This window comes from Procambarus clarkii, chromosome 60 (genome assembly GCF_040958095.1).
Source record: "Procambarus clarkii isolate CNS0578487 chromosome 60, FALCON_Pclarkii_2.0, whole genome shotgun sequence".
Taxonomy (NCBI): Eukaryota; Metazoa; Arthropoda; class Malacostraca; order Decapoda; family Cambaridae; genus Procambarus; species Procambarus clarkii.
This window is the reverse complement of record NC_091209.1, coordinates 13748680-13774148: the sequence shown is the minus strand read 5'-3', so window position 1 is coordinate 13774148 and position 25469 is coordinate 13748680. Positions and strand designations below refer to the sequence as shown.

At 44.6% G+C, this 25469-nt stretch overlaps 1 protein-coding gene across 6 annotated transcripts in view; it reads left to right on the top strand.

The window, feature by feature from the left end:
- The window catches only part of Syn (synapsin), a 122550-nt gene that overhangs the window by 71520 nt on the left and 25561 nt on the right, over positions 1-25469 (top strand). For 3 of the 6 annotated variants that reach the window (XM_045756244.2, XM_045756240.2, XM_045756242.2), the window contains exons 6-10: positions 6216-6416; positions 12608-12865; positions 18639-18754; positions 19411-19560; positions 24708-24843. In XM_045756244.2, the coding sequence (XP_045612200.2) occupies positions 6216-6416; positions 12608-12865; positions 18639-18754; positions 19411-19560; positions 24708-24843 (861 nt within the window). Of the gene's footprint in view, positions 1-5370; positions 5392-6215; positions 6417-7043; positions 7059-12607; positions 12866-18638; positions 18755-19410; positions 19561-24707; positions 24844-25469 lie in introns of all 6 variants that reach the window. The other 3 variants (XM_069307537.1, XM_069307536.1, XM_045756243.2) reach the window with 3 other exon arrangements.

The window sequence follows — 25469 nt, the reverse complement described above, 5'->3', positions numbered from 1 at the left end:
TGATGAGGACGGGCTGTTTGTTGATGAGGATGGGTTGCACTCACAGCTGCTTACGTTTGAACTTATATTGAAGAGTGCTTACCTCATTTTCTATTCCCAAAACTCACCTCTATACCTACGCCACCCACGTACTGCAAATACCTATAATTACCAATAGAACCAAAACACCCAGCCTAACCTACCCAAGGTAAGGTAGATAGCGAGACCAAATAATTGGAAGGATAACTCTCATAGAGTTGAATGAAGAGCGGCACTAAAGAGCCGACGGACTCTTAAATAAGCGTTATGTATTAACGAACTTTAAGCCAGCAAGAGGCGAATTTTACCCCAGTTGCATATCATATAATTTAGACATGAATTAACGGTAATATCACATCTGACACGCATGTTTACTTAAAATAGAAAAAGCCGCGAGGAAGTCTTTCAAGTAGTGAAGCGCTCCAGATCCTGGAAGACTACCATTCCAGATCCTGGAAGAGTACCATTCCAGATCCTGGAAGGCTACCATTCCAGATCCTGGAAGACTACCATTCCAGATCCTGGAAGGCTACCATTCCAGATCCTGGAAGGCTACCATTCCAGATCCTGGAAGGGTACCGTTCCAGATCCTGGAAGGGTACCATTCCAGATCCTGGAAGGCTACCATTCCAGATCCTGGAAGGCTACCATTCCAGATCCTGGAAGACTACCATTCCAGATCCTGGAAGGCTACCATTCCAGATCCTGGAAGGCTACCATTCCAGATCCTGGAAGACTACCATTCCAGATCCTGGAAGACTACCATTCCAGATCCTGGAAGGCTACCATTCCAGATCCTAGAAGGCTACCATTCCAGATCCTGGAAGACTACCATTCCAGATCCTGGAAGACTACCATTCCAGATCCTGGAAGGGTACAATTCCAGATCCTGGAAGGCTACCATTCCAGATCCTGGAAGACTACCATTCCAGATCCTGGAAGGCTACCATTCCAGATCCTGGAAGGTTACCATTCCAGATCCTAGAAGGCTATCATTCCAGATCCTAGAAGGCTACCATTCCAGATCCTAGAAGGCTACCATTCCAGATCCTGGAAGGCTACCATTCCAGATCCTGGAAGGCTACCATTCCAGGCCCAGAAAGGTTAATATTCCAGAACGTGGAAGGTTACCAAAAATTATCATTATCACTAACCTTATCACTATAACATTATCACTATCACCTGGGTGTAGTCTCAAGGGAAGATATGCGATATAATTCCACCCCTGACCAGTAGTTCACGTTTCAGAGGCTAAGTGTTGTAATTACAAGCAGGAAAACCAGTCTACATTCTGGACATTCTATTAGACGCCCCATTACCCGGGGGTCACACCATTACCCAGAGGTCACCCAGTACCCAGAGGTCACCCAGTACCCAGAGGTCACACCCAGTACCCAGGGGTCATCCAGTACCCAGAGGTCACACCCAGTACCCAGAAGTCATCCAGTACCCAGAGGTCACCCAGTACCCAGAAGTCATCCAGTACCCAGAGGTCACCCAGTACCCAGAAGTCATCCAGTACCCAGAGGTCACCCAGTACCCAGAGGTCACCCAGTACCCAGAGGTCACCCAGAACCCAGAGGTTACCCAGTACCAAATGACCTAAATACCAGTTAGACGAGTCCTGTATGATTATAAGAGTTTACTTCACTTGGTCATATAGAATCCAGAGTCCACTTAAACGCGTCCTGGAAAATCTAGACTAATTAGAAGGGTTTGGGAAAATTAAAATTTATTAGATGCTTCTTGGATCATCTAGATCCTAGTTAATTGGGTCTTGGATAATTAAGCCTCCATGTAATAGTACCCTGGATAACTAAGTCTCCTTGTAATCGGACACTAGATAATTTATCCTCCATGTAATCGGACACTAGATAATTTATCCTCCATGTAATCGGACACTAGATAATTTATCCTCCATGTAATCGGACACTAGATAATTTATCCTCCATGTAATCGGACACTAGATAATTTATCCTCCATGTAATCGGACTCTAGATAATTAAGCCTCCTTGTAATCAGCCACTGGATAATTTATCCTCCATATAATGGAACTCTGGATAATTTATCCTCTATGTAATGGAACCCTGGATAATTTATCCTCCACGTAATGGAACACTGGATAATCTAAACACTCAGTTGCCAAATATTTCTTAACAAAGACCTAAATATGCCAGTAATAAAGGAAGACCCGCGAAAAGGCACTTATTTACAGTTAGAATAAATGAATAAATGTATAAGGCTTTATCGTGAATAGATACCAATATTAAGTCAATACGCCACACGGATATACACAGTTTCGCTTGACAAATCTCTAATGGTATGTGAATTTTGTATGCTATACTGGACACTATTAACGAGCTGTAATTATACTGAATGACACGGAGCGAGTTAATTCGCTAATACAGAAATAATATAATGAGAAATACAGAACTAAGGTAGACTGCGGCTTGTCCCTGGCCATTTTTGAGCCTTAAACCACAACATAATATGATTGGAAACGTTTGAAATATATATATATATATATATATATATATATATATATATATATATATATATATATATATATATATATATATATATATACATATATATATATAAACGTTTTAAAATGTTTGGAGACGTTTCTAAATGTTTGGAAACTTTTAAAAATTGTTTGACAATTTTTTTAATCGTTTTTAAATTATTTCGAAAGTATATAAATATTTTGAAACGTTTTTAAAACATTAGAGACGTCAGTAAATATTTCAGAACGTTATTAAATATTTCGAAACATTTTAAAACATGAGAAACGTCAGTAAATGTTTCAGAATGTTATTAAATGTTTCAGAACGTTATTAAATATTTCGGAACGTTTTTAAAACATCAGAAACGTCAGTAAATGGTTCAGAACGTTATTAAATATTTCGAAACGTCATTGATTGCTTCGAAATGTCACTGAACGTTGTGGAAAACTTTGTTTATAAGTTATTAAATATTTCAAAACACTTAAATTTCAAGAAAATATGTTGAATACTTATTTACATTTCCCTAAAGACCTTTGCAAATGTAAATTTCAGATATGGAAAATGTATGATTTGAATTTGAACAGTTTTGATCATTCTCAGAACGAGTCATCAGTGTTGCAACGTTTATAACAACACTGAAATTTATTATACTGTAGTTGCAACATTGACCCAACATACATACAACACGATCATCTGTTCTTTAGTGTTGCAAAGATTATTTTAATGGTAAGCCTGCTGAAAACAGCAAATACATAAGAAAAAATACATAAGAAAAAATAATTATTATAATATATATATATTTATTAAGAAAGTCACATAATATCTTATTAACCCTTAGCCTGCGCATACGTTTTGGTTCAACATATCATAAAATATCATAAAATATTTGAGAGCTAAATCATTTAATGAGATTCCAGGTCTTTTCCGGGAGATGAGAGTTAAAAATGTGGAAAACACTAGAGGAATATTATTTTAAAAATGCTATACCGAATTTTATATTACATATTTAATTTAGGGCCCTGTCGTACAGTTGGCTTCGCTCTCGACTCCCAGTCGGGGACCCGGGTTCGAGTCCCGGGCGGGACAGAAATGGTTGAACACGTTTCCAATCGCCTAATGCCTCTGTTCACCTAACAGTAAATAGTTACCCAGGAGTTAGTTAACTGTTGTGGGGTTGCATCGTAAGGAAGGGCAGTAGCTCGACTTTCGAGGAGACCTCAATACAAGCCTAATGTATAGATATATATACACTCTAGGCATGTATCTGTTCTATGAACAGAACACAGGCTCTCTGTTCTGAAAACAATTTAAAAAAAATGTTGACCAGACCACACACTAGAAGTTGAAGGGACGACGACGTTTCGGTCCGTCCTGGACCATTCTCAAGTCGATTGTGAATGGTCCACAATCGACTTGAGAATGGTCCAGGACGGACCGAAACGTCGTCGTCCTTTCAACTTCTAGTGTGTGGTCTGGTCAACATACTTCAGCCACGTTAGTGTGACTCATCGCCTGCAATTTAAAAAAATATTTGTTCCTCAAATTTTGAAGCTACCCCTTAATATTTTATTAAAATAAGAACATGTAGAGAAAATAAGGGTGACTGAAGAAAAATATCAACTGTAGTTGACCCATTTTTTCCATTCATAATCGATATTCCCAGATGTGATGATGCCACGAGTGATAATTCTTCTAATAACATGATTTATCTTCCTATTAAGTATTATCAGCTTCATGTATGTTAGTTCTTGGTAATTTTAAGGATTTATAAACAGAATTGAATTATCTTGATTGTATTTAGTGCTAAAAATTCATTCACGTTATTTGCAGTTTCATCTAATGTATATTTACATCGATTGACTTATGTCGCAGTATAAGGGTTTTAAGACATTCAATTTGTAATTGTTTATGGTGACAAACACAGACACATGATTGTAAACAAAAGATCATTATAACTATAAGAAAGTCATCTGGAAGGTGTTTGGTCAGTCTGTGCAACTGACAAACAGCAACTACCTCACGTGTGTACATACATGTGAGGCAACTACCTCACGTGTGTACAGACACGTGAGGCAACTACCTCACGTGTGTACATACATGTGAGGCAACTACCTCACGTGTGTACATACATGTGAGGCAACTACCTCACGTGTGCACATACATGTGAGGCAACTACCTCACGTGTGCACATACATGTGAGGCAACTACCTCACGTGTGTACATACATGTGAGGCAACTACCTCACGTGTGTACATACATGTGAGGCAACTACCTCACGTGTGCACATACATGTGAGGCAACTACCTCCCGTGTGTACATACATGTGAGGCAACTACCTCACGTGTGCACATACATGTGAGGCAACTACCTCACGTGTGCACATACATGTGAGGCAACTACCTCACGTGTGCACATACATGTGAGGCAACTACCTCACGTGTGTACATACATGTGAGGCAACTACTTCACGTGTGCACATACATGTGAGGCAACTACCTCACGTGTGCACATACATGTGAGGCAACTACCTCACGTGTGCACATACATGTGAGGCAACTACCTCACGTGTGCACATACATGTGAGGCAACTACCTCACGTGTGTACATACATGTGAGGCAACTACCTCACGTGTGTACATACATGTGAGGCAACTACCTCACGTGTGTACATACATGTGAGGCAACTACCTCACGTGTGTACATACATGTGAGGCAACTACCTCACGTGTGTACATACATGTGAGGCAACTACCTCACGTGTGTACATACATGTGAGGTAGTCGCTGTACGAGGACTTTGTGCAGTGAGCAGATGACTAAAACTTGGTTATTACCCATGATTAAAGCCGGACGCCGCCAGCGACGAGGTAATTAGTGCATCCAGTCTGGCCGCTCGGCCTCCAGTTTGTGTGGTGGTCTCTCTCTGGCCACCACACAAACTTTCTTTACTCTTGTATCTCCGTGCGAAGGGTGCTCTCTGAGCCCCGGGTTGCAGCTCTCTCCACCGTGCAGGCAAAGGTGCCCCCCCCCTTCCCGAGTACCAGAACTTGAACACTGGCTCTTGGGTATCTGGGCACGAGTACCAGGGCTTGTACTCGAACTAGAGTACGAGGGGCTCAAGCACGGACAACAGGGTTCTAGTAGCCTGGACCTTGAACGTGTGTGATAAAGATGAAGCCGCCGGGGCTCACGAGCGCCCCTTCTCTTGTATGAGCTTGGAATGTTCAGTCGCGCTCTCCTGTTTCTCCCCCCCACCTCACCTCTTCAGCATTCACTCCTGCATTGTGTACAGATCCTCTGGGTGCAACTCCCTCTTGCTCTCAATATATAGTTTGTTTCTACTGTATCTTCTCTCACCTTTGAATGCTAATGCCGCTCGTTGAATTGTTTATTCTTTTCTACATTATTCTATATTTTCTGGCTGTCTAGCGCAGGTGGGCGAGGCTAGCGGAGTGCGTGAGTCCCTCGCCTCCTGGTTTAGGCCCAGCTTTTTATCATTAACCATGCTTGTGTTTAACCTCTCAGATCAGTTCCTCTCCTTCACTGCCTCCCTCTCTCTCTCTCTCTCTCTCTCTCTCTCTCTCTCTCTCTCTCTCTCTCTCTCTCTCTCTCTCTCTCTCTCTCTCTCTCTCTCTCTCTCTCTCACCCTCTCTCTCACCTCGTCTACCTGTCATCTTCCTTCTTCTGTAAGGCTGAGAGGCAGCAAGCGTCGCCCGGGACGCCACAGTCCCGAAGACAGTCTCAGAGTCAATCACAAGACCAACCTCAGGCCTTGGTACAGACCCAACCTCAGGGCCAACCTCAGGGCCAACCTCAGGGCCCACCTCAGGGCCCACCTCAGGGCCCACCTCAGGGGCCAGTTAAAGCCCAGCCCAGAGTTCAACCTCAGCAGGTAACTCACAGGAAGCCCACCTGATGCATGATTTAGTTAGCGCACGAAACTCTTCCCTGCGGTGCTTCCAGAGTGGCGGGGAGAGACCTGTGCAGGTAGTCGGCCAGTTCTGACCCCTTTTTTGTGTAGATAACGTTCCAAGTTGAACTGCAGTCCGGGGTAAGTACCATTAGAGATTTTAGTAGAGTCGATAGATAAAAGTACATAGATCTTGAATGCTGATCTAGAAGGGGGTTGGGGGGGGGGATCTATTACTTGTCTATCTGACGGCAAGGTTCCGCATGACCTTAAAACAGCACACAGGCACCTTAGGGGCTGTACTATACAAAGGAAAGTTCTCTGCAGACCGAACTTATGGAACTTTCTCTTCTTTCATATCTTAAAGTTCTCTCTCTAGCATCCTTTACTCCTGAGAATTGGAAAAGCAAAGTTAAGACGTTTAATTTTCCTAGCTCAATGTGCGTGTCTCAGGCGGCCTTAGCACTTCTATCATATAACACCTATGTATACTTTATCTGTACTAGCAATTTGTGATCATTTATATTGATTGTAATTATTTATGTTGATAATTTTTAACCTGAGAACTAATTGTGTATTTTTTCTTTTTGATTTGCGTTGTCTTCTCAGACGAGGCTTAAGCAGGTATTGGCTCAGTGTTGGAGTAGGTGGTGGTGTTGGGGGGAGTGTTGGCGTGGCACTTAGTGGTGGAGTAAGTGGTGTTGGGGCGCTGTGGTATAGTAAGAGCTCTCTTTACTTGATTAAAGAGCCTCCCTGATCACCGCTGAAGCAGCCAATCATGAGAGTTTCACGCATTTGCCAGAGCTCTCATTGGTTGGAGAGCTTCACTGATCACCGCCAATCACGAGAGAGATATTTTTCGTCGTCAATTTTCACAGTCAAACGGCTTAAAATGTTGCCATTGAAGTATAATATTATGTTGCCCCCCACCCTTGACCGCCCTGGGTGCCACGTTAAGGCTGCTTTTCTATTAGAGGGTAAGAGAGAAAGAGACCTTAAGAACCCATGCCCTTGCCAGCCTCTGCCGCCACCGGGCACAGAGCCATAGTGGACTTAGAGCCATGGCGATAAAAAGAGCAGTAGTCAGTAGACAGATAGAGCCCTTATAAAACAAGTATACTGACCATAGAGATATATTATAGAGCTATAGACGGCACAGTTACATAGAAGGAACAAAAGCCATAGTGAAAACCACTGTAGTAGGCACAGTACTTTTGTAGATCGTGAAAAATGAATTAGTTTTTTTGTTAACTTATCTTTTGTGGAGACCTTTCTTCCCCCCTTTATTGAGGACATTGCGTTTTCTATGGATATTTACGTTTTCTGTTGGGAGTTCGTTTTCTGTGAAGGTTTACATTTTCCTTTTGACGGCCGAGTTTATTGGCAAGTGTTGTGTGTGTGTTGACAGTGTCAGGGGAGACTCACTCACTCACTCTACAACTGGCAACACTTTGCCTATAGTTTTTAATGGCTGCAAACAATCAATTGACTGCGTTCAGGACAATTCATTTCATGCGTTTCTGCACTGAATCACCCATTTGAGGTCCATGATGCCCCCATGATGTTTTATGAGGTCCATGATGTCCCATGATGTTTTATGAGGTCCATGATGTCCCCATGATGTTTTATGAGGTCCATGATGTCCCCATGATGTTTTATGAGGTCCATGATGTCCCATGATGTTTTATGAGGTCCATGAAGTCAGTGAAGTCCATGAGTAGTTCCATATTGGTCGTCTGGAGACTGGAATGCTCCAAACTATATTGTCGTCTCATAGTCGTTCTCTGACCATTGTAGTGGTGACATTGTCCCACTGCTCTCCAGGGGCCAGATTCACGAAAGCACTTACGCAAGCACTTACGAACCTGTACATCTTTTCTCAATCTTTGGCGGCTTTGTTTACAATTATTAAACAGTTAATGAGCTCCGAAGCACCAGGAGGCTGTTTATAACAATAACAACAGTTGATTGGCAAGTTTTCATGCTTGTAAACTGTTTAATAAATGTAACCAAAGCCGTCAAAGATTGAGGAAAGATGGACACGTTCGTAAGTACTTGCGTAAGTGCTTTCGTGAATCTGGCCCCTGGATTGTTCGCCTTCTGTCACAGTTGTCTAGATCAATTCGATCCTCTCTTGACATACTGGGCTCTTGTACCTAATTGAATTACTCCGATTAGGTACAAATTGCGCATCAGTTTTGTCAATAACGCTGTTGATTATAATATAATGTGTAATTTCGTGGCGATTATCTTTTATCGTGAATATTGTGGGGGGCTGATTTGTGAAGCTCTGTACACCTGTCTTACAGGTGTGTGTGTGTATACACCTGTCTTACAGGTGTGTGTGTGTACACCTGTCTTACAGGGGTGTGTGTGTGTACACCTGTAAGTATACCACGCTTCTTGGAGTGAATACATTGAGTATACCTTAGTCTTGGAGTATGTCAATGACTTAAACACACTTCCTGATTGGTCAGTAAGTTACTGAGTGGCCTTAATAACCGTCCAGAGGCTAGTAAGCCTTAAGCCTCTGGAGGCCTAAGGCTTAATAAGTTTTCTTATCGTCCTGTGTTGTCGAGTACTTTACTGTTTAACGACCAGGAGAGCAGTTAAGTAGGAATGTGAAGTCCCTCAGGGGATAAAAGACAGACTAAGAGTGTTCTATCCTCTAGGACTAGGTATATATGCCTCTAGATTTATGCTGTGCCACTCAGCAATGTCTCCTCCGGTTTGGGGGGGGGGGGAGTATGTGTATTAGTCCAAGACTTACTGGATGGTTCTTGCTCTCCTCGATCCTTTCTTGTCGTTAATTCTGTTTGCCAACCATTATTTAGCATCGATTTACGGTTCAGAGTTCATTATCAATTACTGCCACGTTCCGGAGGGTGGGGGGGGGGGGAATTAATAGTGTGGTGGTGATGGTGGTGGTGAGAGTGGTGGTGGCTGTAGTGGTGATAGTGAAGGTAGTGGTGGTGGTTGTAGTGGTGATAGTGAAGGTGGTGGTGGTACTGGTGATGGTGATGATAGTGGTGGTGGTGGTGGTGGTGGTGGTGGTGGTGGTGGTGGTGGTGGTGGTGGTACTGGTGATAGTGATGGTGGCTATAGTGATGATAGTGATGAGAGTGATGACAGTGACAGTGGTGACAGTGATGGTGGCTGTTCTGCCTAAGGTTCTACCTCGTAATAACCTGTCCACTTGGACAAGTTGGTTCCTTTAATATTACAAACTGTGTTAAAGTTAACTCTTATATTCTTTTGTTTATATCTTCTAATTCGTTTTGGCAAAGGGTTCCAATGCCGCAGAGACCGTCTGATGGACGCCCCGTGACAGAGAGTAGTGTGGGGGTCCCACACACTAGTGTGGGGGGTATGGGGCCCTCCACGACCCCCCCTCCCACACCATCCCCAAGCTTACACCCTAATGCTGCTATCCTACCCTGCTATCCTCCCCCACCCACCCCTCCAACACTATCCCCTCCCCACAAATGGTACCATTACAAATGTTCTAGTGCACACCTGCCCCAGCACTACACGTGTTCTGGCGCACACCTGTTCCAGCACCACACGTGTCCTAGTGCACACCTGTGCCAGCACTACACCTGCCCTAGAGCACACCTGCCCCAGCACAACACCTGCCCTAGAGCACACCTGCCCCAGCACCACACCTGCCCTAGAGCACACCTGCCCCAGCACAAGACCTGCACTAGAGCACACCTGTCCCAGCATCACACCTGCCCCAGCACAACACCTGTCCCAGCACCACACCTGCCCTAGAGCACACCTGCCCCAGCACCACACCTGCCCCAGCACCACACCTGTCCCAGCACCAAACCTGCCCCAGCACCACACCTGCCCCAGCACCACACCTGTCCCAGCACAACACCTGCCCAGCACCACACCTGCCCCAGCACCACACCTGCCCCAGCACCACACCTGTCCTAGATCACACCTGCCCCAGCACCACACCTGCCCTAGAGCACACCTGCCCCAGCACAACACCTGCCCTAGAGCACACCTGCCCTACAGCACACATGCCCCAGCACAACACCTGCACTAGAGCACACCTGTCCCAGCACCACACCTGCCCCAGCACCACACGTGTCCTAGCCTCACACGTGTTCTAGCAAACGCAGCTGTCTTAGCCGCACCACCTGTGTTTCTTTTCATGTTAACTCATCATAATGCTGCATGATGCTTGTTCGAACAGCTGCATGATGCTTGTTCGAACTGTTGCATGATGCTTGTTCGAATTACTGCATGATGCTTGTTCGAACTGCTGCATGGTAGATTCTACCCCCACCCCCTACAACCCCACGTTTCCAACCTGCTCTCGCACAAGACAACACATATATGACTTATTGCTTATAGTCACTATTTCGCTTATAAATAAGTAAATATGTGGCATATTCCAAACCATATTTTTTTTTCAAGGCACTAACTTTTCCTCTCAATTTTATTAAACAATAGAGATTTTATACAAAATTTGACAATATTCTGAGTTACTTTACAATTTATTTAAATAGTTTGGTTTTGTTTTATTATTTTTATAAAACTGTAATATCAATATAGGTAAAGGTTCAGTGCTAATTGTAATATCTTAACATACTAAGAAGGTTAGGTTAGGTTGTGGTTTTCTATTCAGCTTTTCAAGGTAAACTCAAATATTCACAATAAATTAGTATGTCACATATGCACTTATTCATCAGCAAGATATTGACTATAAGTGCGAGAACGGGTTGCCCCACGACAAACGCGCGCGCGCACACTCACACACACACACACACACACTGGGGCGCCTGGTGGCCGAGTCAAAAGGGGCGCCTGATGGCTAAGTGGACAGAACTCAGGACTCGTAATCCTGAGGACCGGGGTTCAATCCCCGGCGATGGCGGAAAACAAATGGGCAGAGTTTCTTTCACCCTAATGCCCCGGTTACCTAGCAGTAAATAGGTACCTGGGAGTTAGACAGCTGTTACGGGCTGCTTCCTGACGAAGGGTGTGTGTGTGTGGAAAAAATAAACATTGATCGTTGATTGATGACAGTTGAGAGGCGAGCCGAAAGAGCAGAGCTCAACCCTCGCAAGCACAACTAGGTGAATGCACACACACACACACTCACACACACTCACACACACACACACACACACACACACACACACACACACACACACACACACACACACACACACGTTAAGATAGCATAGTTCAAGTTACATTACAGAATATTTAGTTATACAAAGATTTGTGCATTTAGAAATGTGTACATTTGACACTGTTTTGATATGTAACACATATCACAAACACCCCACAGTTTTGTACATAATTAAGCCAACCTTCCTTACTCCTATATGCGTACAAAACTCTGCATATTACATATTATATATATCTCAAAAATGTGAAAAAGATAGGCTATAAACATACTTCAATTCGCCTCCCCCCCCCCCTCTCTCTCTCTCTCTCTCTCTCTCTCTCTCTCTCTCTCTCTCTCTCTCTCTCTCTCTCTCTCTCTCTCTCTCTCTCTCTCTCTGCCTGATCCGTTCGTCTATGCTGTCCCAACCATGCATGATGTTTCTAGTTTTAGTTAATAAATAACCTCTTAGTTTGATAAGTTAATATTACCTAGTTTACCCAGTTTTAACATACAGCTTATTTCCCTTCTGCTAAATAATTTGGTTAGAGGCTTTGTTTCAATCTTAATTTATGAAGAATACATCAGATTTATTCAACTGTATTATACACTAAGAAGAGAAAAAATAAAAAGATATTTTCAGTTAAGAGATAAAAACTAGGCTTATAAGATATGTTAGAAAGTGTACAAAAATGGGTATTAAGACAGTGGGGGGGGGGGGAGAGAAGAGGGGGGCAAGTTTCCCCTTTGGAGAGAGGGAAGCTCTATACACCCCCCCCCCCTCTCAATCACCCATTCATATATATGTGTATTAATCTATTATTCTCTCTCCTTCCTCCTCCCTCTCCCTCCTGCCTTCTCTCACTATTTCTCCCCCTACCTCCCTCCCTCCCTTCCCCCTCATATCTCCCCCTCCCTTTCCCCTCTCTCTCTCTTCCCCCTCATATCTCCCCCTCCCTTTCCCCTCTCTCTCTCTTCCCCCTCATATCTCCCCCTCCCTTTCCCCTCTCTCTCTCTTCCCCTTTCCGCCCCCCCCCCCCCCCAGGTAAGCAGTAACAGCAGCAGTGTGGTGGGCGGCGGCGGCGGCGGAGGCGGGGGCGGCACCACCACGTACGCCAGCACGGACACCACCACCGCCGCCCCCGCGCCCCCCACCAGCGGGTCGACGGGGGGCGGCGGGGGCGGCGGGGGTGGCGGGGGTGGCGGCGGCTCCGGAGGCTTCAGCCTTAACTTCTCCAGACCCGGGTCCAGGACCACCTCCGCTCCCTCCTCTCCCTCCAAGACTAGGGAGAGCTTCCTCCAGGTCAGTACCAGAGAGAGAGAGAGAGAGACAGAGAGAGACAGAGACAGAGACACAGAGACAGAGAGAGACAGAGAGACAGAGAGACAGAGAGAGAGAGAGAGAGACAGAGAGAGAGAGAGAGAGAGACAGAGACAGAGACAGAGAGACAGAGAGAGACAGAGAGACAGAGAGAGAGAGAGAGAGAGAGAGAGAGAGAGAGAGAGAGAGAGAGAGAGAGAGAGAGAGAGAGAGAGAGAGAGAGACAGAGACAGAGACAGAGAGAGAGAGAGACAGAGACAGAGACAGAGACAGAGACAGAGAGAGACAGAGAGAGACAGAGAGAGACAGAGAGAGAGAGAGAGAGAGAGAGAGAGAGAGAGAGAGAGAGAGAGAGAGAGAGAGAGAGACAGAGACAGAGAGAGACAGAGAGAGAGAGAGAGACAGAGAGAGAGAAAGACAAAGAGAGACAGAGAAAGAGAGATATACGACATAATATTAGGTGAGAGGACAGGGCGATCTGGGAAACCAGGACATTCAAAATCTTGAGAGATGAGACCCAGGAGCTGGATGTCAACCAGAGCCTCCAGCTGCAGCTAGACTGGTGCAGCTTCCTCCCAGTAGCCTCGGGGAGCGTCGTGGTCCCCAGGAGTAAACACACAACAGTTCCTGCATCTTTGACAAACACCTCAGAGGAGCCAGTTTGCGGTTCCAGCGCCTCAGTGTTGCGCTCCAGAGAGGAACCGCCTCTGTCTTCTAATCGAGTCAAGTTTTCTATTAATGCCATTTATTCTCTTCCAATCTGTTTAACACTTTAGAAAACATCTGGAATGCCTTTTGGAATAAAGTCTGATATATCGGAATGCCGAGGTCGATAGCAAAATAGGATTTATCAAGGGGCGCCTTGATAAATCTAATTCCTTGTGAAAATCCTTGTGAAACCTGCTGGTAATGCCTTTTGGATACGTCTGACGTGTTGGAATGATACATAAGGCGATGAAGAACTACATATATTGCCTGGAATGCCTCTAAATAATTAGAATATATCATAATAATGGTCAGCCCTTTGAAACGATGGCAAACTTTTAATATTCATTGAAATATATACACAAAACGGTTGAATAATTATTTTAAATTTTGAAATTAAAAATATCTGGAAATATCCTGGAATATGCGATTGATATATATATATATATATATATGCGAACAAGCCTGAATGGTCCCCAGGACTATATGCGAATGAAAACTCACACCCCAGAAGTGACTCGAACCCATACTCCCAGAAGCAACGCAACTGGTAACTACAGGGCGCCTTAATCCGCTTGACCATCACGGCCGTCAAAGGAAGTGATAGCCGAGGCTATTTGAGCCACTTCCCCGACGGCAACTCGGATGGTAATCTTGGGCATAGCATTTCACCAAATCACCTCATTCTTTGGGGCACACGTGAGGAACACAAATGCGAACAAGCCTGAATGGTCCCCAGGACTATATGCGAATGAAAACTCACACCCCAGAAGTGACTCGAACCCATACTCCCAGAAGCAACGCAACTGGTAACTACAGGGCGCCTTAATCCGCTTGACCATCACGGCCGTCAAAGGAAGTGATAGCCGAGGCTATTTGAGCCACTTCCCCGACGGCAACTCGGATGGTAATCTTGGGCATAGCATTTCACCAAATCACCTCATTCTTTGGGGCACACGTGAGGAACACAAATGCGAACAAGCCTGAATGGTCCCCAGGACTATATGCGAATGAAAACTCACACCCCAGAAGTGACTCGAACCCATACTCCCAGAAGCAACGCAACTGGTAACTACAGGGCGCCTTAATCCGCTTGACCATCACGGCCGTCAAAGGAAGTGATAGCCGAGGCTATCACCGAACAAGCCATTCAGGCTTGTTCGCATTTGTGTTCCTCACGTGTGCCCCAAAGAATGAGGTGATTTGGTGAAATGCTATGCCCAAGATTACCATCCGAGTTGCCGTCGGGGAAGTGGCTCAAATAGCCTCGGCTATCACTTCCTTTGACGGCCGTGATGGTCAAGCGGATTAAGGCGCCCTGTAGTTACCAGTTGCGTTGCTTCTGGGAGTATGGGTTCGAGTCACTTCTGGGGTGTGAGTTTTCATTCATATATATTATATATATATATATATATATATATATATATATATATATATATATATATATATATATATATATCCTTTAAGAACGATGGCAATTTCTTCGTGTTTTTGAACACGGCTGAAATCAATACGAAGTCCCTTTGCGCAACTTCAGACATTTGGAATGCCTCTTTGAGCAATCTTAAGAATTTTGAAACATCAAAGGTGTCTGAAACCTTTTTCGTAAGATGTGAGGATTATTCAACAGCGCTTCTGACATTCTCGATGACACTAACTCATCTGGAACACTTTGCTCGCACACTGTTCCGTCCTTTGAGGTGAAGAGATCCATATATCGTGTCCTTAGAGTGGGCAGCGGCGCTATGCTGCACCCCCAGCAACGCCTCCACCAGGCACCGCTATACTGCCGGACCTGCTGGAACACAAGAACACCTGCTGGAACACAGGGACACCTGCTGGAAGACAGGGACACCTGCTGGAAGACAGGGACACCTGCTGGAACACAGGCACACCTGCTGGAACACAGGGCCACCTGCTGGAACACAGGCACACCTGCTGGAACACAGGCACACCTGCTGGAACACAGGGACACCTGCTGGAACACAAGGACACCTGCTGGAACACAGGGACACCTGCTGGAACACAAGAACACCTCCCGGAACACAGGAACACCTGCTGGAACACAAGGACACCTGCTGGAACACACTTGGGTCACAGACCACCTGGAGTGATGGCTGGGACAGTCAGTGGGGGGTAGAGGAGTGGTGGAGAGTGCTGGCGTAGGCTCTTCCTTTGTTGCTCCCTGGGGCCCTGAGTGTGCTCTCCACACCTCTTGCTGAGACACGGAGGGAGGGAGGCACTGAGGGAGGGAAGGAGGGAGACACGGAGGGAGGGAGGCACTGAGGGAGGGAGGGAGGGAGACACGGAGGGAGGGAGGGAGACACTGAGGAAGACACTGAGGGAGGCACGGAGGAAGGAAAGACTAGAGAATGTTAAAGGAAGTATATGTAAGGGGAACAACAGATCTGGAAATCAAAGAATGTGACGGAGAGCAGGTGTACAAGGGAGTACAAGGCCATACAAGGGAGTACAAGGCCATACAAGGGAGTACAAGGGAGTACAAGGCCATACAAGGGAGTACAAGGGAGTACAAGGCCATACAAGGGAGTACAAGGGAGTACAAGGAAGTACAAGACCACACAAGGGAGTACAAGACCATACAAGGAAGTACAAGACCACACAAGGAAGTACAAGACCACACAAGGGAGTACAAGACCACACAAGGGAGTACAAGACCACACAAGGGAGTACAAGACCATACAAGGAAGTACAAGACCACACAAGGAAGTACAAGACCATACAAGGAAGTACAAGACCACACAAGGAAGTACAAGACCACACAAGGAAGTACAAGACCACACAAGGAAGTACAAGACCACACAAGGGAGTACAAGACCACACAAGGGAGTACAAGACCATACAAGGAAGTACAAGACCACACAAGGAAGTACAAGGCCATACAAGGGAGTACAAGACCACACAAGGGAGTACAAGACCATACAAGGAAGTACAAGACCACACAAGGAAGTACAAGGCCATACAAGGGAGTACAAGACCACACAAGGGAGTACAAGACCATACAAGGAAGTACAAGACCACACAAGGAAGTACAAGACCACACAAGGGAGTACAAGACCACACAAGGGAGTACAAGACCACACAAGGGAGTACAAGGCCATACAAGGGAGTACAAGACCACACAAGGAAGTACAAGACCACACAAGGAAGTACAAGACCATACAAGGAAGTACAAAAGCGTACTAGTACAAGGCAGTACCGAGACTGGACGGGTTTATAATCTGTCACTAGGGGGGGTCATCTGCTAGTTGGACTTACAATGCTATTTCCAACACTCTTGTGAGTGCCCAAGCTGCACTCTAAGATTAGAATAGCAGGTGAGAGTAAGCTTAAGGCGAAGACAGGTAAGCTTAAGGCGAAGACAGGTAAGCTTAAGGCGAAGACAGGTAAGCTTAAGGCGAAGACAGGTAAGCTTAAGGTGAAGACAGGTAAGCTTAAGGCGAAGACAGGTAAGCTTAAGGTGAAGACAGGTAAGCTTAAGGCGAAGACAGGTAAGCTTAAGGTGAAGACAGGTAAGCTTAAGGCGAAGACAGGTAAGCTTAAGGCGAAGACAGGTAAGCTTAAGGCAAAGACAGGTAAGCTTAAGGCGAAGACAGGTAAGCTTAAGGCGAAGACAGGTAAGCTTAAGGTGAAGACAGGTAAGCTTAAGGCGAAGACAGGTAAGCTTAAGGTGAAGACAGGTAAGCTTAAGGCGAAGACAGGTAAGCTTAAGGTGAAGACAGGTAAGCTTAAGGCGAAGACAGGTAAGCTTAAGGTGAAGACAGGTAAGCTTAAGGCGAAGACAGGTAAGCTTAAGGCGAAGACAGGTAAGCTTAAGGCGAAGACAGGTAAGCTTAAGGCGAAGACAGGTAAGCTTAAGGTGAAGACAAGTAAGCTTAAGGCGAAGACAGGTAAGCTTAAGGTGAAGACAGGTAAGCTTAAGGCGAAGACAGGTAAGCTTAAGGCGAAGACAGGTAAGCTTAAGGCGAAGACAGGTAAGCTTAAGGCGAAGACAGGTAAGCTTAAGGCGAAGACAGGTAAGCTTAAGGCGAAGACAGGTAAGCTTAAGGCGAAGACAGGTAAGCTTAAGGCGAAGACAGGTAAGCTTAAGGCGAAGACAGGTAAATTAAGGTGAAGACAGGTAAGCTTAAGGCGAAGACAGGTAAGCTTAAGGTGAAGACAGGTAAGCTTAAGGCGAAGACAGGTAAGCTTAAGGCGAAGACAGGTAAGCTTAAGGCGAAGACAGGTAAGCTTAAGGCGAAGACAGGTAAATTAAGGTGAAGACAGGTAAGCTTAAGGCGAAGACAGGTAAATTAAGGTGAAGACAGGTAAGCTTAAGGCGAAGACAGGTAAGCTTAGGTGAAGACAGGTATATTAGGGTGAAGACAATAATAAAGAGCAACGAGCCGAGACAAAACCGCTCTGGGGAAGCAACACTGAAGCATTATTAAGAAGAAAATCCCATTAACTTTAGATCCGAGCTCACCCTTCCTGTCTGTGGTTCACCAGATGCGTTCGTTAAGTCAGCCAGGAGTGGTTAATGAACCAATCACAACCTTGATGGTATCTCCCTCCTCAGTTGGGATTGGTTCTTTATCTCGATGTTGTCTCTCTTGGGGGGGAGGGAGGGGGAGAGGGAGAGAGAGAGAGAGAGAGAGAAAAGAGAGAGAGAGAGAGAGAGAGAGAGAGAGAGAGAGAGAGAGAGAGAGAGAGAGAGAGAGAGAGAGAGTGCTTGTGCGGGTTGAGCTTTGGCTCTTTGGTCCCGCCTTCTTTCAATTTATCTTCGTGTGTGTGTGTGTGTGTGTGTGTGTGTGTGTGTGTGTCTATAATGATATTTACTTACAATATTAACCCCAAAATCACGTTCCAACGTCATATAGTTGTAGCATTAAGACCACGTATATATATATATATATATATATATATATATATATATATATATATATATATATATATATATATATCCGGTTATATGTGACATATTCTGAGATAACAACGCAGTTTCCCTATCCTCTAACAATCTTACGCGACCTCTGACCCGGGTGCGCAGCGCGTGTCGTCGCTGACGGGCGCAGTGCGCAGCGAGGTGACGGCGCAGGTCCGCCCAGCCTACAACAAGGACCGCTGCTTCACTCTCCTGGTTATTGACGACCAGAACACCGACTGGTGAGTTCTACGACCTCTCACTCACCCCTCAGGTCACAGTCTTCAACACCCATCAACACTTTCAATACTTCTTCAACGCTCAAACACTTTCTTGACCAGACCACACACTAGAAATTGAAGGGACGACGACGTTTCGGTCCGTCCTGGACCATTCTCAAGTCGATTCTTGAGTCAATCTGATTCTCAAGTCAATCGACTTGAGAATGGTCCAGGACGGACCGAAACGTCGTCGTCCCTTCAATTTCTAGTGTGTGGTCTGGTCAACATACTTCAGCCACGTTATTGTGACTCATCGCCTGCAAACACTTTCTTCCCCCTTCGAATGGGCATTATAAACTAATCTCAACTAATTATAACTAATTTTCAAAGTCAGGTTCAACTATCCTGATTTTCGTTATCTCAATTTGAGCCCAATTAGGCTTTTTTAGAACTCTAAAGCATGGACAGCTATGGCAATATTTCTAGCAGGTTTTTTAACTAGATCAAAGAGGGATGGGGGTTTGTAAACCTTTGCTGTGGTTTACCTGCTTTAACTACAGGTTTAGCTAGCAGCTTCATGGACATGTGTAGTTAAGGTAAACACAGGTACACCACCCTGTGCCAGGTACACCGCGTGTGTAAAGTGAGCAACACTGCCTCCTCCTTCTCCTCCTCAGGTCTAAGTACTTCCGGGGCAAGCGTATCCACGGAGACTGGGACATCCGGGTGGAGCAGGCGGAGTTCCGGGAGATAAGCGTCACAGCCTCCTCCGAGGGCGGCGTCAATGTCTCCATGGTCGTCTTCAGGAACGGGGCCAAGGTCGTCAGGTAAACAAAACGTTCCTGGTTGTCAGGAAGGTAAACAAAACGTTCCTGGTTGTCAGGAAGGTAAACAAAACGTTCCTGGTTGTCAGGAAGGTAAACAAAACGTTCTAAGGTTGTCAGGACGGTAAACAAAACGTTCCTAGTTGTCAGGACGGTAAACAAAACGTTCTAAGGTTGTCAGGACGGTAAACAAAACGTTCCTGGTTGTCAGGAAGGTAAACAAAACGTTCCTGGTTGTCAGGAAGGTAAACAAAACGTTCCTGGTTGTCAGGAAGGTAAACAAAACGTTCCTGGTTGTCAGGAAGGTAAACAAAACGTTCCTGGTTGTCAGGAAGGTAAACAAAACGTTCCTGGTCGTCAGGAAGGTAAACAAAACGTTCCTGGTCGTCAGGAAGGTAAACCAAACGTTCCTGGTCGTCAGGACGGTAAACAAAACGTTCCTGGTTGTCAGGAAGGTAAACAAAACGTTCTAAGGTTGTCAGGAAGGTAAACAAAACGTTCCTGGTTGTCAGGAAGGTAAACAAAACGTTCCTGGTTGTCAGGAAGGTAAACAAAACGTTCCTGGTTGTCAGGAAGGTAAACAAAACGTTCCTGGTTGTCAGGAAGGTAAACAAAACGTTCTAAGGTTGTCAGGAAGGTAAACAAAACGTTCCTGGTTGTCAGGAAGGTAAACAAAACGTTCCTGGTTGTCAGGAAGGTAAACAAAACGTTCCTGGTTGTCAGGAAGGTAAACAAAACGTTCTAAGGTTGTCAGGAAGGTAAACAAAACGTTCCTGGTCGTCAGGAAGGTAAACAAAACGTTCCTGGTCGTCAGGAAGGTAAACAAAACGTTCCTGGTCGTCAGGAAGGTAAACAAAACGTTCCTGGTCGTCAGGAAGGTAAACAAAACGTTCCTGGTCGTCAGGAAGGTAAACCAAACGTTCCTGGTCGTCAGGAAGGTAAACCAAACGTTCCTGGTTGTCAGGAAGGTAAACCAAACCTTCCTGTCTGCTGTGTTTGCAGTAAGACCGTCGCTACCACCGCCGGGGACGCGTGGTAGCGACGCACGTACGTTTTCGCACGTTCCTGCACGTACGGGAACGTGTGAAAAACGTCGAGAGAACCCTAGAGTACAGGCGCAGGAATTGTCAACTACTGACGAAACCTGTACATCATTCCTCAATCTTTGACACCTTTGGTTACATTTATTAAACAGTTTACAAGCATGAAAACTTTGCCAATCAACTGTTGTTATTGTTATAAACAGCCTCCTGGTGCTTCGGAGCTCATTAACTGTTTAATAATTGTAAACAAAGCCGCTAAAGATTGAGAAAAGATGTACAGGTTCGTAAATTCTTGCGTAACTGCTTCGTGAATCTGGCCTCAGGTCTCTTGAAGTGCCACTCCGTCACAAAAGTCAACTGTTGTGCCTGAAGCCACGAACGAACGAACCCAATCAACCCTCCTAACACTACAGTGCTTTAGTTTTCGCTAATACACCATATTTGTAACGGAGTGGTCGATTCCCGTGAAACAAATATGACGTCTTAGCTGAAAGTATATATATATATTATATATATATATATATATATATATATATATATATATATATATATATATATATATATATATATATATATATATGTCGTACCTAGTAGCCAGAACGCACTTCTCAGCCTACTATGCAAGGCCTGATTTGCCTAATAAGCCAAGTTTTCATGAATTAATTGTTTTTCGGCAACCTAACCTACCTAACCTCACCTAACCTAACTTTTTCCGCTACCTAACCTAACCTAACCTATAAAGATAGGTTAGGTTAGGTTAGGTAGGGTTGGTTAGGTTCGGTCATATATCTACGTTAATTTTAACTCTAATAAAAAAAATTGACCTCATACATAATGAAATGGGTAGCTTTATCATTTCATAAGAAAAAAATTAGAGAAAATATATTAATTCAGGAAAACTTGGCTTATTAGGCAAATCAGGCCTTGAATAGTAGGCCGAGAAGTGAGTTCTGGCTACTAGGTACGACATATATATATATATATATATTATATATATATACATATACATATATATATATATATATATATATATATATATATATATATATATATATATATATATATATATATATATATATATGCGAACAAGCCTGAATGGTCCCCAGGACAATATGCAACTGAAAACTCAGTTGCATATATATATATATATATATATATATATATATATATATATATATATATATATATATACATATTAGTACACATGTATGATCATATATGGTCTTATTCTTGATGAGACTGTCACATCCTTAGTGCTAATAGTTGTATATTAATAATACTTGTGTGGTCCTGTGAAGTTCCTTATGGTGACACAAGATGCTCCTCGTTGGAGGCTAATGGTCGTTAGACCCCACATCAAAGCCCCATTTTCAAGATGAGCTTGATCCTTCTGCACACACGCGCGCGCATGTACACACACACACACACACACACACACACACACACACACACACACACACACACACACACACACACACACACACACAAAAGAGCCTTTACTTCCCATACGTACATACATAGTTTTCCTTATTAAATTGGTTTAATATAACATATACATTTCTCGATTTACCTAAACAAATATAATTGACCTAACTACCTCAGAGGGGTAATTATCTCCTCGTCTCCCTGTGTAATTTCGGAACTCTCAGCTCTCATATTAATTAGGGGTTTCTTTGATGTTTTAATTGGAAAAATAGGGGTAAAATAGGGGTAAACCATTTACGATTTACATATGGGTTTTATCTATTTATTTTGCGTAAAATAGGCTGCAGAGATTGTCACCTAGTATAGTGTGGTGGTGGTGGTGGTAGGCTGGTGGTAGTGTGGTTGTGGGTGGTGGTAGTGTGGTGGTGGTAGGCTGGTGGTAGTGTGGTTGTGGAGGGTGGTAGTGTGGTTGTGGTAGGCTGGTGGTAGTGTGGTTGTGGTAGGCTGGTGGTAGTGTGGTTGTGGAGGGTGGTGGTAGTGTGGTTGTGGAGGGTGGTAGTGTGGTTGTAATTGTTGTCAGTGCGAAGAATCCGGCCCGTTGTCCCCCCCCCCCCACACACACACACACACACACACACACACACACACACACACCGGCTGGCTTAAAGTTGTCTTACCAATACTGCACACTATGTGTAGCCCGCCGCCCACCCCTCACCCTCTCCCCTCACACACACTCCCCCCATCACACGCTCTCCCCTCTTCCCCAACTCCCCAACAATCCACCCACCCACACCTACGTGCTCTCTCCTCCTCCTGACCTTCTGGCACTCCCGTCTCCAGCAACCTATCATTGTGAGTGCCAGCAACTTATCATTGTGAGTGGTGGCACACAAGGCTTCTGCGCATCCTTCTAGCATCCCGGCGCGTCAGTACATCCCAGATATCCTATCCTCACCGCCTCAGTTCTATCCAGGATCATCGTGGTTTGGATCTCTGATTACCTCAAAGTCCTCCTATCCTGTGTTGCTTGAGGTTAATGCTATCCCATCAAGTCTAAGAACCTTCTCTTTATGTGTGTGTGTGTGTGTGTGTGTGTGTGTGTGTGTGTGTGTGTGTGTGTGTGTGTGTGTGTGTGTGTGTGTGTTAATGGGAGGGGGAGGGAGAAGGTTGGAGAACAACCATTTTCTAATAGGTATAGTACAGTTGTCAATAGCATCCACACTTCCATATACCGACCGTATCTGATGTTTCCTCTCTCTCTCTCTCTCTCTCTCTCTCTCTCTCTCTCTCTCTCTCTCTCTCTCTCTCTCTCTCTCTCTTATTCCCTCACAAACAATTAAGCTAGGCAATACTTTTCACTTGGCCAAATATTTTGCAGGCGAGTAATTCAGTGTTAGGACTAATGAAAACACAGTTGTCTTTACCGTGTGTGTGTGTGTGTGTGTGTGTGTGTGTGTGTGTGTGTGTGTGTGTGTGTGTGTGTGTGTGTGTGTGTGTGTGTGTGTGTGTGTGTCTGTGTGTGTGTGTGTGTGTGTGTGTGTGTGTGTGTGTGTTTCAACGCCTCATTCATCCTTGTAAATACTAATCTACACGGTCTTACCGCCATTATTATTACGTTCCATAATGTCTTTCGTGAAGTTAATCTTTCCCAGGATAATCCATCATCATCATTGATGATTGATCATCATCATTGCATGACTGATGAGTCGTGCGTATACATCAAGTAGCTGTGATGTCTTCCACTGTCTTACACCGCTTCTTATACATCTTTGGCAATCATTAGATCAATATTTACACTTATTTTTAGCTACGTTTGCGGCTTAACCGCAATTGATATTTCCTTCTAGTTAAGAGAGAGGATAGTATGACAGATCTGTGTCAGTCATCAATCACACTGTTAATCAGTGACTGAGTGAACCAATAAGTCACTGAATAAGTCACTTAATAACAGCAAGTGTTGGAAGATGTACCCTCTAAAGTTCCCATGAAGATATCCATCCAAACGCAAACCAACTATCTTCCAAACGTTTCAATCTTAAGACACTCGTTCAAAACATTGCTACGTCAAACACAGACACACACACACACTGTCTCGAATGTTCCGCCAAACACTTATCTCTCTGTGTGCAAATCACGAAAAATAAACACGTGATTAAAAGTGTGACAGTGTCAAACCACGGAGGAAAATTGAAACAGGAATTTCCTTAAGTACTTTCGTATCTTCAGAAGGAGTCAAAAATTGCACTCCTTCTGAAGATGTATTAATATACGAAAGTACTTAAGGAAATTCCTGTTTCAATTTTCCTCTGTGATCTGACACTGTCACTTATCTCTCTCTCCTTAACGTGGTGTCACCTCCGTGGTCTGACACTGTCACTTATCTCTCTCCTTGACGTGGTGTCACCTCCGTGGTCTGACAGTCACTTATCTCTCTCCTTGACGTGGTGTCACCTCCGTGGTCTGACACTGTCACTTATCTCTCTCTCCTTAACGTGGTGTCACCTCCGTGGTCTGACACTGTCACTTATCTCTCTCCTTAACGAGGTGTCACCTCCGTGGTCTGACACTGTCACTTATCTCTCTCCTTGACGAGGTGTCACCTCCGTGGTCTGACACTGTCACTTATCTCTCTCCTTAACGCGGTGTCACCAACGCTCCCGTCTTCTCTCCCCGCTACAGATCCTTCAAGCCGGACTTCGTCTTGATACGACAGAACTTGCGAGACGCCGGCGAGGACCACAAGAACATCCTTCTGGCGCTCAAGTTCGGTGGTGTACCTTCCATTAACAGCATCAACGCCATCTACAACTTCCAGGTACGACGCCCCAGGTCTCCTCCTCCTTGGCTGGTTACTCAGTCCAGTCACTCTTTCGTAAAATGTTTATTGATGTTAGTTTTCGTCGTTCTAGAGGTCTTGTTCCGTCGATTCGTCATTTGACAGACTTTGTCTAAGTCGTTTTAGAGGTCATTTTATCGTCGTTCTGCAATTATACCGTAAATAATTTCCAACAGAACCAAAAACGACTAACCTAACCTGTCCCAGGCCTATACTGTATTGTAAAATTACAATACAGTATACACTAACATCATTTGATATTGGATTTATTTATTTATTGATTTTTTGCAAAGTACCTTAAAAATTACAAGTGTCTTAGGTGTTGATCAACAGCTTGGACGAGCGTAGTTTCAGATGCAGTTTTTTTGTCAACACTTAAAGTCTAGTCATTGAAAGTCGCTCAACAAGTAGGCGCTGCGGTAAACAAAATAAACTAATCCGTAGTTTTAATCAAACGAGCCGTTGACTCGAAAGAAAAGTGATTATTCAGGTATACAAGTCCCTGGTGCGGCCCCAGCTGGACTACTGTGTCCAGGCGTGGAGAAGTTCTATTCAAAAAGACATTGCAGCTTTGGAGCAAGTTAACGACAGGGCACCAAGACGTC